Source organism: Ochotona curzoniae, unplaced genomic scaffold (assembly GCF_017591425.1).
Source record: "Ochotona curzoniae isolate NIBS_2020 unplaced genomic scaffold, NIBS_Ocur_1.0 scaffold_3208, whole genome shotgun sequence".
NCBI lineage: Eukaryota > Metazoa > Chordata > Mammalia > Lagomorpha > Ochotonidae > Ochotona > Ochotona curzoniae.
In genome coordinates, this window is record NW_024467106.1 from 29,462,165 (window position 1) to 29,476,494 (window position 14,330).

The 14,330-nt window shown below is 44.4% G+C and overlaps 1 protein-coding gene across 1 annotated transcript in view; it reads right to left on the reverse strand.

Annotated features, from left to right (window-relative positions):
• Positions 1 to 14,330, reverse strand: part of DCAF10 (DDB1 and CUL4 associated factor 10) — a 55,160-nt gene that overhangs the window by 13,101 nt on the left and 27,729 nt on the right. The window contains exon 3 of the mRNA XM_041004349.1: positions 9,746 to 9,943. Coding sequence (XP_040860283.1) covers positions 9,746 to 9,943 — 198 coding nt within the window. The remainder of the gene's footprint in view (positions 1 to 9,745; positions 9,944 to 14,330) is intronic.

Here is a 14,330-nt window from a genome sequence, read left to right on the forward strand (position 1 = left end):
AGGGCCTGGTGCAATGGTTCAGTGGCTAAACCCCTGCCTTGCATGCATTAGGATCCCATATGGGCACCAGTTCATGTCCCAGCTGCTCTACTTTCCATCTAGCTCTCTGCTTAAGGCCTGGGAAAGCTATGGAAGATGGCCCAAAGCCTTGGGATCCTGATCCATGTGGGAGACCCACAAGAAGCTTTTGGTTCTTAGCTTTGGATTAGATCAGCTCTGGCCGTTGCAACCACTTGAAGGGTGAACCAGCAAAGAGAAGATCTTCTAGTCTCCTTCCTGTAAATCTGCCTTTCAATAAAAAATACATCTTTAAGAAGCTTCTGATTTCGGCCTGGACCATCCTGGTGGATGTGACCATCTGAGTGAGCCAGTGAGTGGAAGATCCATCTTTCTATTCTCCCTCACTCTAACTCTGCCATTCAAATAATCGTAAAACAAACAAGCAAAAACAAAAAAGCAAACCACTTTTGGGGCATTGTAGTTCAATTGGCTAATCTTCTGCCTTGCCATAATGGCATCCCATATGGTGCTAGTTTGTGTCCCAGCTGCTGTACTTCCCATCCAGCTCCCTGCTTGTGGCCTGGGAAAGCAGTCAAGGATGGCCCAAAGCCTTGGGACCCTGCATCCATGTGGGAGACCAGGAGAAGCTCCTGGCTCTAGGTAGGTGCAGCTCCAGCCATTGCGGCCATTTGGGGAAGTGGAAAATCTTAGTTTCTCCTTCTACGTTTCCAGTGAAAAAGTACAAATGTTTCACATGAAAAAAAAATGTTTCATATAAAGATTTATAGGGGAGAGAGCGCTTCCATTTGCTGATTAACTCCCCAGAGGACCACAAAGCCTGGCACTGGGCCAGGCCAAAGCAAGGGGCCCATATAGTTGGTTCATCTTCTGCTGTTTTCCCAGACCACTAGCCAGGGAACTGGTTCAGAAGTGGGGCAGCTGGGATACAAACCGGTGCCCAAAGCAGCAGCTTTACCCACTGTGCCAGCACCAAGAAATAAATCCTTATGTGAGTTTGACTTGAATCCTGTTAATTTATACAGCACCCACATTTGCCAGTGCCTGTCGTTGAAGATTCTATGTAAATGGTTCTAACTTTTTAATTTTTGCCCAGTGCTAACTTAAGATTTAGCTTTCCTGGACAAAGTAAACTTGATTAAGTAACTGACATTCATCTACTTTCTAAGATTCCATTACCAGTATTTCTTCTCATTTATGAGTTTTATTCCCTTTATTTTAAAATCTCTTTTTTGGGGTGATCACTTGGTACCAGCAGTTTAGTGGATACTTGGGACACTCACACCCATATTGAAGTATGGTCCAAGTCCCAGCTACTTTTTCCCACACAGCTTCCTGCTGCTGCCCTCTTGGAGGCAGCTAGTGATTACTTGGACTCCTGCCACCCACAGCTGAGACCACATGGAGCTCCAGGTTCCTGGTTTCTAACTGAATTTTATATCTTTTGATCAATAGCTCTTCAAGTAAATGAGTATTTAAAGGTGAAAGAAATAAAATTTGCTTCTTATTGTTTTAGAGTACTTTATTAATCTATGGACTCTTCAGTCTTACAATATTTCAACTGAAATTTTATATTTTAATCTAAAAATTATATACAGCTTCTGTTACAATTTCATTCCTGTGAATCAACTATATTTTATTATAAGAAATTCTTTACTTTTAAAATTTAACATTTAACATTATATACATTTTGACTATCTAATAATCTTTTAAATAGATAAAATGGCATATGTATATGGTACACAACATGTGTTAAAGTATATACACTGTTGAATTGCTAAAGCAAGCTCATTCATATGCACATTATCTTACATATTTATTTTTGCTAAGATTTTCTATCCTTTTAAAAAAATTTCAGGTAGGTCCCGGCATGATAGTGTAGTGGTTAAAGTCTTCGCCTTGCACACACCGGGATTCCATATGGGCGCCGGTTCTAATCATGGCAGCTCCACTTCCCATGCAGCTCCCTGCTTGTGGTTTGGGGAAGCAGTGGAGGACGGCCCAAGGCCTTGGGATCCTGCAACCGCATGGGAGACCTGGAAAAAGCTCCTGGCTCCTGGCTTAGGATTAGCTCAGCTCGGGCCGTTGTGGACACTTGGGGAGTGAGCCATCGGATGGAAGATCTTCCTCTCTGTCTCTCCTCCTCTCCATATATCTGCCTTTCCAATAAAAATAAATCTTTTTTAAAAATTTCAGGTATACATTGCTATTAACTATGGTCACCATGTTATACAACAGGAATCTTCTCAATGTATTTATTCTAACTGAAATTTTATATCTTTTGACCAATATCTCTTCAATCCCACTCCCTGTACTCACCCTCTGCCATTAGAAATCACATTCTATTTTCTGGCTTTATGAATTCTTTTTTAGAATCTACATTTAGGCTCGCCACACAAGATTTTCTTTTTTTAAAAAAGCTGAGCAGTATCCCAATGTTATGTGCAGGACATTTTAAAACCATTCTTCCACAAATGGATGCTTAAGTTGAATCTGTATTTTAGTTATTGTAAATATATTGTAACAAACAGGGCAGCACAGACATCTCTTCAGCATAATGATTTAATTTCCTTTGAATAAATACTTAGTAGGAAGACTGCTGGATTACATAGCATTTCTATTTTTAAATTTTAAGGAATGTTCCTATTTCCCATAATTTGTATCAAAAATCCTTGTCAGTTTTTAGTAATTTCTCTGAAGAATTTCTATATAGATCAGCAGCTGGAACCTGAGACACAAAAGAACCCAGGAGCGAGAAGAGACTGGCTGAGGCCACCGCGGGCCCAGATCAGCAGCTGGAAAACTTCTCAACGGTTCCAATCTGACCCACTGCTTGTTTACATAAAAGTGAACAAAACCATACCTTCATTTATGTATTATGTACAGTTACACAGCGCCTGCGTATTCATCATGTGGTTCCTGATGGAAATAGTCTGCCAACCCCTGACAATCACAGCATCTGTAAATACTAAATTCCCTTTTTCCCCTTTCTAGTCCTTATGTGTGATGGTACTGCAAAAAGTTCATGAAAAATACATATTATGAAAAAAAAAATACATACTATGGATTTCAAATTTTTTTATACCAGGATAAACTTATCCTCCATTCCATTTTTTTCCCATAAACTTTCTACAGTGCCCTTGTATAATTTTTTCTTTCCTTTATAGAAAGAAATGGAACCCTTTTTCTCCGATTCCACGACACTGATGTGAACAGTAGTAGCAGTATGTTCTCCTTCCAGTTTACAGAGAAAACATTGCAAGATTCACCACTAATTTAATTATCTTTAAAAAACTTTTATTGAGATAGTTTACCACAAAATTTATTCATTTGATATAATTGTATAAAACAATCTTTAAAAACGATCTTTAGTACACTTGTGCAGCTGAACAATGACCAACAGAATCGAGCTTCAGAACGTTTTCTCTGCCTCAAAGCACCTTCCTCGCCAGCAGCAAACACTCCTGTGCCCAGTCCCTGACCTGGCAGCTAGTGATCTACTTTGTGTTTCTGTAGATCTGCCTGCTTTGAACATTTCTTTTATATATATATTTTTTATTATTTTTTTTTTTATTGGAAAGGCGGATATACAGAGAGGAGAGACAGAGAGGAAGATCTTCCGTCCGATGATTCACTCCCCAAGTGAGCGCAACGGCCGATGCTATGCTGATCCGAAGCCAGGAGCTCATATAACTAGAATCACACAGTAAGTATTCTGTTACAATCTGGCTCTTTTTTTTCAGTTAGCATTGTTTTGATGTTTATCCATGCTATAGAAAATACTTAATAAAACTGTCTATTTTTAATGCCAAACAGCACTCCACTAAAAGATGTAAACTTACCACTTGACAGATTATGATCATGTTACTAAAACAAGTCTTTGTGTATACATACGTGCTTTCTTTGGAGCAAAATATTTAGGAGTGGAATACTGGGTCATATGATAACCTATTGTTCAGTATTTTACAAAGCTGTTCTTTTTTTTTTTTTTCAATGTTTACTTATTTTTATCAGAAGGGAAGATCAGAGTTAGAGAGGAGAAACAAAAATCTTCCATCTGCTAGCTCACTTCCCAAATGGCCACAAAGGCCAGAGCTACACCAATCTGAAGCCAACAGCCAAGAGCCTCTTCCGGGTCTCCCACATGGGTGCGGGGTCCAAGGCTTTGGGTCATTCTCCACCATTTTCCCAGGCCACAGGCAGGGAGCTAGATGCGAAGTGGAGCAGCCAGGACATGCTTTATGCCCACATGGGGTCCTGGCACTTGGAAAGTGAAGCACTCAGCCATTGTACCAGGCCCTGTCCAACGATTTTTTGAATGATTCTAACCACCAGCAGGGTGGGTTACAGCAAAGAAAGTTCCAGTTTCTTCACATTCATGCCAATAGCTGTTATTAATAATATTGAGTGATCTATCAAATCAATCTACCTACATATTTTACTTTTTTTACTAATATTGCATATTTTCAGTATAGAGTTCATACTTCAGAAGTTTTATTTTTTGATTTTAATGTGAATGAAATTTCTTTTTTTATTCATTTTGGATTACTGGTTATAACTAGAAACACAAGTTTCTGGTATATTAATTTTGCATTTTGCATTTAGTGAGCCAGCCAAACTTATTTGCTCTAATGGCCTTTTTTTAAAAAAAAGATTTATTTTTATTGGAAAGGCGGATATACAGAGAGGAAAGATGATGGTTCACTCCCCTATCAGCTGCAATGGCTGGAGCTGAGCCAATCCAAAGCCAGGAGCCAGGAGCTTCCTCCTTGTCTCCCACATGGTACAAGGTCCCAAAGCTTTGGGGCGTCCCTAACTGCATTTCCAGGTCACAGGCAGGGAGCTGGGTGGGAAGCGGAGGTGCCGGGATTAGAACTAGTACCCATATGGGATCTCGGTGCGTGCAAGGTGAGGACCTTAACTGCTATGCTATCACGCCAGGCCCTTAATATATATATGTATATATAGAGAGATACTGTCGATTTTCTATATAGAGATATACTGTCTACATATGAAGGCTGTTTTATTTCTTCCTTTCCAATCTAGATACATTTATTTCTTCTTTAGTTTTTACACCTCCAGTGCAACAGAAATGAGTGCTCAGTGTCATGGAATCAGGTGAAAACGAGTCCAAATTTCTTTCAATGAAGAAAGTGCCTTGGGCCTGGTGCTTAATAACCAAAGTCCTTGCCTTGGATGCACTGGGATCCCATATGGATGCCAGTTCTAGTCCTGGCAGCCCTGCTTCCCATCCAGCTCTCTGCCTGTGGCTTGGGAATTCAGTCAGGGAAAGCCCAAGGCCTTCAGACTTTGCACCCATTTAGGAGACCCAGAAGAAGGGCTTCAGACTGGCACAGCTCCGGCTGTTGCAGCCACTTGGGCAGTGAATCATCGAATGCAAGATCTTTCTCCGTCTCTCCACCTCTTCATATATCTGACTTTCCAATAAAAATAAATCTTAAAAAAAAACCTCCTTATTCACCACCTCAAGAGCAATACATCCATAAAAACTGATTTTCGCCATAGGTCCTTTATAGAAATCCTGTATCAAGTAGAGAAAATTCCATTTGGTTCATAATTTTATCAGAAATCAGTGCTGGGTTGTTAAACATCTGACTTTATTGAGATGATATAGTATCCTGGCTGCTCCATCCTGCTCCCTGTTGTGGCCTGGAAAGCAGTAGAGAATGGCTCAAAGCCTTGGGACCCTGCACTCACGTGGAAAACCAGGAAGAAGCTCCTAGCTTCAAATCAGCTCAAGTCTAGCCTTTGCAGCCTCTAGGGAGTGAACCAGCAAATGGAAGAGCTTTTTCTTTGTCTCTCCTTCTCTCTATAAATCTGCCTTTCTAATAAAAAAATTTGAAAATCCTTACATTTTTATTTATTTGCTTATTTATTTTTAGCTATACTGATGTATGGTTCTCCAATTTCATGTCTGTTTGCTTTTGGTATTAGGATGATACTAGACACACAACTTGAAAGTATTGTGTTCTCCAGAGGAGTTTGTAAAAGATTGTTACCATGTGGGGGCCCGGCGCAGTGGCGCAGTGGTTAAGGTCCTCACCTTGCACACCCGGGATCCCATATGGGCACCGGTTCTAATCCTGGCAGCTCCGTTTCTCTTCCAGCTCCCTGCCTGTGGCCCGGGAAAGCAGTTGAGGACGGCCCAAGGCTTTGGGACCCTGCACCCGCGTGGGAGACCCAGAAGAGGCTCCTGGCTTCGGCTAGGCATAGCATCGGCCGTTGTGCTCACTTGGGGAGTGAATCATCGGACGGAAGATCTTCCTCTCTGTCTCTCCTCTCTGTATATCTGCCTTTCCAATAAAAAAATAATAAAAATGAATCTTTAAAAAAAAAAAAGATTGTTACCATGTGAACACTTGCTAGAATTCATCAGTGAACATGTTTGTGCCTGAGATTTCCATGGTGGGAAGATTTATCAGTGTACTAATTCAATCTCTTTATTTGGTATAGGCCTACAGGTCTATGATCTACTTGAGTCAGTTTCAGTAATTTGAGACTTTCTAAGTAGTTGTTTATCCAAGTTGTCTAATTTGTCACCATAATTTTGTTGATTCTATTGCTTAATCAGTTTCTACAAGATTGGTAATGATGCCCTCTTTTTTTCTTTCTACTTATGACTGAAAGCTGAATTTTATTTTTCAACTATATCAATCATATGGATACATTCATTTACCAGTTTAATATCACTAAATGTCCTTTTACTTGCAATACTTGGTAGAAGTCACAGGTGAAATTGGTATTATTAACAAACAGACTTTAATTTTTTCACATTTCTTTAACGACCATGGAAGAAGTGATGTCCAGAATACTTAAATAAGCAGCACTGCATGACCGCTGGCCAATCAGATTTTGGAGTGTTCCTGCCGAAAGGGAGACCTAGCTATCGGATCATGCGAAGATTTTGAAGTAAGTATCCCCAAGAAGAGGGATCCCGGTAATCGAGTACTTCTATTTGCCAATATGCACGCAAGTTCAACGTTAAACAATTTCAGCTGAACTGGTACAAAATGGCTAGATATTAATTCCTTGTATTTTAAATTCTCTAATGTGTTTTCATCTTTATCACTTCTATAAATCTGCATATGCCAGGTTTAATTTAGGTTTTTTGTTCTAGATTTTTTAAAGAAATTCATACATTTTCAGTCTATTTTCTGATTTCACTGTGAGTTCTTTGATCTTTAACTTGGGAAGTGAGTTCCAAGAGTTCAAACATGGGAATTTCTAATTACCTGTATTACTAAATTACACCGAGTTCAGGGAGATGCCTTCTAGGGTTAGTTTGTTGATACCAGCAGAGACCTACTTGTAGCCTAGCACAGCTGGTTTGCATACTTGCTGTTTCTACTTCAGTGGATGTATTTGTTGTGCCAACTATTTGTTGGCAGCAAGATTTTTTTTTTTAAAGATTTGTTTTTTATTACAAAGTCAATATACAGAGAGGAGAGACAGAGGGGAAGATCTTCCATCCGATGATTCACTCCCCAAGTAACTGCTACGGCTGGTGCTGTGCCGATCCGGAGCCAAGAGCCAGGAACTTCCTCCAGGTCTTTCACACAGGTGCAGGAACCCAAGGTCTTGGGCTTTCCTCGACTGCTTTCCCAGGTCACAAGCAGGGAGCTGGATGGGAAGTGGAGCTGCCAGGATTAGAATTGGCACCCATATGGGATCCCGGTGCATTCAAGGTGAGGACTTTGGCTGCTAGGCTATGCTGCCGGGCCCAAGCAAGATTCTTAATATTTAAGTCTTAATAGTTTAATCTTTTTATCTAATCTGTTAGTAAAAGAAAGTGATGTCAATATTTTGAAAAATGAAGATTTCTCATTTTGTTCTTACACTCCTTTCCCTATTTTGCTTTACATGGTTTAAGGCTACAGTTTTAAGATACACAGAAGATTAAAAATTGCTTCATACTCTTACGTGTTTTTCAATATCTTTTTATCAATAATTCCTTTTACCTCAAATTCTATTTTGTCCGCTGTTAATGGATCTATAACTGCTTTTCTTTGTTTTTACTAGCCATAATGGTTGGAGCTGAACCGATTCAAAGCCAGCAACCAGGGGGCTTTATTTCTGGATTTCCCATGAGAGTGTGGTTGCTCAAGAACCAAGGCCATCGTCTTCTGCTTTCCCAGGCTGTAAGCAGAGAACTAGATCAGAAGTTGAGCAGCCAGGACTCAAGCTGATGACCCTATGGAATGGTAGTGCTCCTAGTAAGGTAGTCTAGGAGCTAAAGTCCTCGCCTTGCATGTGCAGGGAACCCATGTGGGCACCGGTTTTGATCCCGGTGTTCCTGCTTCCCATCCAGCTCCCTGCTTGAGGCCTGGAAAGCAGTCGAGGACAGCCCAAAGCTTTGGGACCCTGCACCTGCGTGGGAGACTTGGAAGCTCTAGCTCCTGACTTTGGATATGCTCAGCTCCAGCCATTGTGGCCACTTGGGGAGTGAATCAATGGATGGAAGATCTTCTCTCTGGCTCTCTCTCCCCTCTGTATCTCTCTCCCCTCTGTATATCTGACTTTCCAATAAAAATAAATAACCTTAAAAAAAAAAAGAATGCCAGTGCTACAGGCTGAGGATTAGTCTGTTATGCCACCATACCAGCCCTGTTTCTAAATTTTCATGGGCATGTTCATCTTGAAATGCCACATACTACATCAGTATTACCTTTCCAAAGTCCTGCCTACTCTGTGCTTCCAGTTAAATTCCTGCGTGCCTGGGAAGCAGTGGATCATGGTCCATGTACTTGGTTCCTGCCAGCCACACGAAAGACCCAGATTAGTTTCCTTGACTCCTGGCTTTGACTGGGCCTATTTTTTGCAGGCATTTAAGGAGTGAATCATGGATGGAAGACTCTCTCTTTCTCTCTGTCATTCTACCTTTCAAATATATAAATATCCTCATTTTCTGCTGAAGACTGACCTAACCAATAACTCTGTTTTCTACTCAAACAACATTCATGTATTTAGAACTTTGAAGGAACATCTACTTTTCACATATGGCTACTGGAAGGAAAATGTCAAGAGTAATCCTGATGCGTTACTATCATATCACCAAAACTAGCAATAGGCACACCCCAATCATGCCTCAAACTAATTTAATCAGTTTCCTCTTAAAGAACCATCTTGAAATACTTCTCAGCTGAGGCATAACTAGAGAATGGTCCACTGGCCCACTGTGCCCACCAGTCCTGCATGCTGAAAGGTGTTTAGAAACTCTGGTCCTTGCCCACTGAAAGCCAGGAGATGCTCTCTCCTCCCCTACAGAGACAACTTATCTTTCCCTACGTATTATTTCCAAACACCCCTTTGGGACTGGTTCCAATCCAGATGAAAAGTATTTTTTACAAGACATGAAAAGTGCAAAAATGACAAAATTCCTAGCTTTAGAATTGAAGAAACAAAGAGAAATTTTAGTTTTACAAAGGAAATAACAAAAATATTTTTCCTAAATTCAGGAAATTCATTTTATAAGTCAGTTTTGATTAGTAGCTATATTACTTGGTCTCCTTGCCGTACATTTTTCAATTATAAGATTAACTGCAAGTAACAACAAAACAGTAATCATTTTTTAATTTCCTAAAGCCTTATTTCTCAAGGCTAGGATAGAATCCTGTATTTGTTATCTGAATTAAAAAAAAAAAAAAGATTTTATTTGTAATCCTAGCATAGTTATCTATAATCCTAACATAGTCTCCTATTCACAAACCTGTTAGTGTCCCAAATAATGACATTTCCATCAAATCCTGATGTTACTAAGAGTCTTGTATTAGTATCATATTCGATGTTCTTCACCCAGCTAGTATGACCATGTAAAGTGCATACTTTGGTGTTCAATTTTCTCAGATCCCATAGTGCTATTGTAGTGTCATCAGAGCAGGTAGCAAACAGCCGGTTATCAAGAAATCTACAAAAGCAGAAAAGAAAAATTGGTTCATTTAATCTTCCAGGAAAACTTGATTTGAGAAAGTTTAGCCTAATTATCTGATCAAGAAAGAAAACAACTACACACTCACTATATAACCCAGTGATTCTGACATACAATAAATCATTCACATAATCAAAGATTCAGGGTACTATTATTTAATGAGACCACACTGGAATCTGATTCATTTGCTTTTTAAATTATTTTATTTGCAGTTCAGAGCAGCACTGTTTGCATATCACCTGGTAGCCAGAAAAAAATAATTCATTGTCTGAAAACAAAAATGATGAGAGAATTTAACAGAGTATTTTGAAGATCTGCTAGTTGAGGGGGACACATTAAATGTTCCATATCATAAAAAATGTTTGCTGCATATAACATTTCTACATGGAACACATTTATAGACAGAAATTGCTATTTGATTTGCTGTCATTTATAACCTATTAATTCAAAGCCACTCCCCAAATAATCTCACAAGCAACATTAGGACCAGTCAGGATTTTACATGATTAGAATACTTCATGATTACCATTTTATAGTAATTCATCAATCCTTGGTGGGAATTTATTTTATCCAAATACTTTAAAAATAACAAATCTATCATTTACACTCAAATTTCTAATTTAACATTAGAAATTTTAGACGTTTTCCCTAACATATGCTGTTATGACTGTTTTTAAAAGTTCATGGTGGGAAAAAAAAAAGGTGGGTCTCGGACGAGGGCGTTCATGCCTGGATCTCGGCGGCCGCATGGGACATGGTGTGCCGTTCTCCCCGGGCCTGGTGGGTTTCGGGGGCGCTTCTTGGGGTGAGGTAGACCGGGGGGGGAGGCCTCGGGACTGGGCAGGCCGGGGGGCCCACCCGCCGCTTCATGGGGCGGTGAATGGGCATTTGGGAGGGGGAGACCTAGGGCTGGGTTATTTAAACCAGCACCCGGTGGCAGTGGTGGGTCTCAGGAGGGGCGTTCAGGCCTGGATCCCGGACGGCCCCCCATGGGCACATGGTTGTAGCGTTCTCCCCGGGGGCTGTGGGTTTCGGGGGCCGCTTCCTTCGGGGTGATAGACCGTGGTGGGGGGAGGCCCTCGGGTTAGGCAGGGTGGGGCACAACGCGCCTTCATTGGGGCGGTCGAATGGATTTGGGAAGGGCGCGCGACTTGGGCTGGGTTATTTAAACCTCCAGCACGGCTGGCAGTGGTGGGGTCTCAGGACGGGGGTCTCATGCTGGATTCCCGGCGGCGCCAGGGCAATGGTGAGGTTTCTCCCGGGTGCTGGGGTTTCGAGGGGTTCGCTTCCTTCGGGTTCTCGGTGAGTAGACGAGGGGGGGGAGGCTCGGGAATGGCAGGACGGGGCCACGCCGACTTCATGGGGCGGTGATGGGATTGGGAGGGGGCGCGGACTTGGGCCTTGGGTTATTTAAACTCCCTGTCACCCGGCTGGCAGTGTTGGGTCGCAGGACGGGGGTTATGCCTGGATCTCGGAACGGCCGCCATGGGACATGGTGAGCCGTTCTCCCGGGCCTGGGGGTTTCGGGGGCCGCTTCCTTCGGGGTGATGTGAGTAGACCGAGGGGGGGAGGCCTCGGGACTGGTCAGGTGGGGCACACCCGCGCCGTCATTGGGGGCGGTGAATGGATTTGGGTGGGGCGCGACTTGGGGCCTGGGTTATTTAAACCTCCGCTCCCGGATGCAAGTGGTGGGTCTCAGGACGGGGCGTATCATCGCCTGGATCCCGGTCGGCCCAATGGGACATGGTGAGACGTATTCTCCCCGGGCTGCTGGGTTTCGGGGGCGCTTCCATCGGGGTGGTTAGGACGAGGGGGGGGGGCTCGAGGCCCTGGGTGGTGGGGCCCACCGCCGTTTCTTGGGGCGGTGAATGGGATTTGGGAGGGGGCGACCTTGGGCTGGGTTATTAAACCTCCTGCACCCGGCTGGAAAGCTGGTGGGTCTCAGGACGGGGCGTCTCATGCTGGATCCGGACGGCCCCCATGGGCACATGGTGAGCGTTCTCCCGGGCTGCTGGGTTGGGGGCGCTTCTTCGGGGTTGAGTAGACGAGGGGGGGAGGCTATGGATGGGAGGTCGGGGCCACCGCGCCTTCATGGAGGCGGTTGAATGGGGATTTGGGAGGGGCCGCGACCTGGGTGGGTTATTTAAACCTCCAGCACCGGCTGGAGTGGTGGGTTCCGGAGGGGGCTCTTCATGCCTGGATCCGGAACGGACCCGCATGGGCACATGGTGAGCGTTTCGGGCTGCTGGGTTTGGGGGCGCTTCTTCGGGGTAGAGTAGACCGGGTGGGGGAGGCCTCCGGGATGGGCGGTCCGGGGGGCCCACCGCGCTTCATGGGGCGTGTGAATGGGATTTGGGCAGGGGCGCGACCTCGGGCCTAGGGTTTTTAAACCTCCAAGCACGGCTGGAGCATGCGTGGTTCAGGACGGGGCGTCTCATGCCTGGATCCCGGACGGTCCGCCATGGGCACATGGTGAGCGTTCTCGGGCGGCCAGTGCGCCATGGTGCCAGGCTCCGCTGCTGGCCGCCCGGCCGGGAGTTGGGGATTTGGTTCTTGGTTGCTGCTTAATTAGCTCAGGTTGAACATTGTGTTTGCTTGACTGAACTGGCATTAAACTTTCCTTAGCAAAACTTGTAATCACTAATAATGCTGAGCACCAAGACCCAGGTATGCAGAAGCTATGGTTGGGCTTGTCCTGCCTGTAGCTCCAACGGCTGGCCAAAGTGTCAACTGGTAATGGAAAGAGTAGATTAGGCACGACTGAGCAAACTTAGCCACAAGTAAAACTAGAAACAAGGAGGGAGCAGAGGTCCATGCGAGCTAGGCTCTTGTTTACTGTGGTCTGTGGGAGATGGGACGCTAAGCCACTGTGTCTAGGCAGAGTTCGGGACAGGGGAGGGGCTGTGCCAAGCTGATCAGAGCATTCATTGGCAGGCATGTGATCTATGGTGGGAAAAGACCGGTTGGGGAGCAAAGGGACAACTAGTGGGCTGAGGTTCCACCAAGCGGCGCGTGGCTGGCGGGGCTGCGTTCTGAACTGGAAACAGTGGTTAGTCTCCCTTGGCAGAGTGTTTGGGATTGAATGCACCGAACTGGGCGGACCGATCCTGGTGTTCTGGAGGACCAGGGCAGATGTGGGATGGACTATGCAGGGGTCTCAAACGCACTGAGCAATGTGTGAGATACGTGGTATGGACAAACATGTCTGGGCTGGAAATCAACTGCAAGAAAGATTGGTTTGAAGGCAGTCAGGAAAAGCCACAGTTTGCTATGGACAGGAGGTTGATGGAGTAGGGTTGGCTCATGACCACGGGTAAGCGTGAAACTGGCATTCGGGACGAGGTTCTGATGGAGAGCAGCATGGGCTATCTTCTGGCAGGGCACAGGACCAGCAGGGTAAAGCAGAAAAATGATATGGAACAGCCAGAAAAAGCCATGGAAAACTACCCTGGCATACAATGGCAGGATGGGGCAAGACCCAGGCTGAATTGTCCTCGTTTCCACTGGCAAATCCAGGCACCAGTGTGGGTCGACCAGGTTCGGTTGCAACAAATGCTAGTGCACATTATGGAATGCCGGTGAGGTTGACTGTCGGAAAGGTGACGCAGCGCCCACCAGCCTGAGAACAAGAAAGGAAGTGGCAGAGGCTGCAGGGGAATAAGGGAGGGTTCCTTTGCTGGAAGTACTTACACAGGAGAGCAAGGGCTGGGATGGGGGGCCAGACCAGACTAGGCAGGAGCTACCACACTGTGCGCCTATTTGGATAGATAGGGAAAGGCCAGGCTGGCCAGATTATTCTCCTGGTGCAAACAAAAATTAAAGTGGCGAGTTTGTTTGAGGAGCTTCATATGGAATCTGGGATTGGGAGAGGCTGGGAGGGAATAGTGGGCGATCCTCTTGGGTTTCACTTCCATGGGAGGACATAAAAATATGACAGCGGTGGGTGGATGGGTGTGGGACCAGACTGGATTCTGTACACTTACTTGGCAACCCAGGGTCGGGGGTGGGGCTGTTTGGGGTTATTGTGGGTGCTCCAACCTAGAACTGCTCCTGTGGTAGATGTGAGGCCATGTTGTGATGGGCAGAAACCAGGCTGGACTGCAACACCATTGGTTCCAGTGGAAGTCGGGTGTGGAAAAAGAACACCCAGGAATTTGCGAACCACAGCTGATTGGAGGCATGGACGGTGCAGGCCTCCCTGTACTTGTTAGCATCAAGAAGTTTGTTTGGAGCATTCTCTAATCTAATGATGGACTCAGACCCCTAACGAAGAAAAGAGAGAGAAGACAGAACGGGCACAACATTTCTGATAGCTAAGATGGATATGTCAATCAGTTGGAATTTTTCAAGATCTCATTTGCTTGGA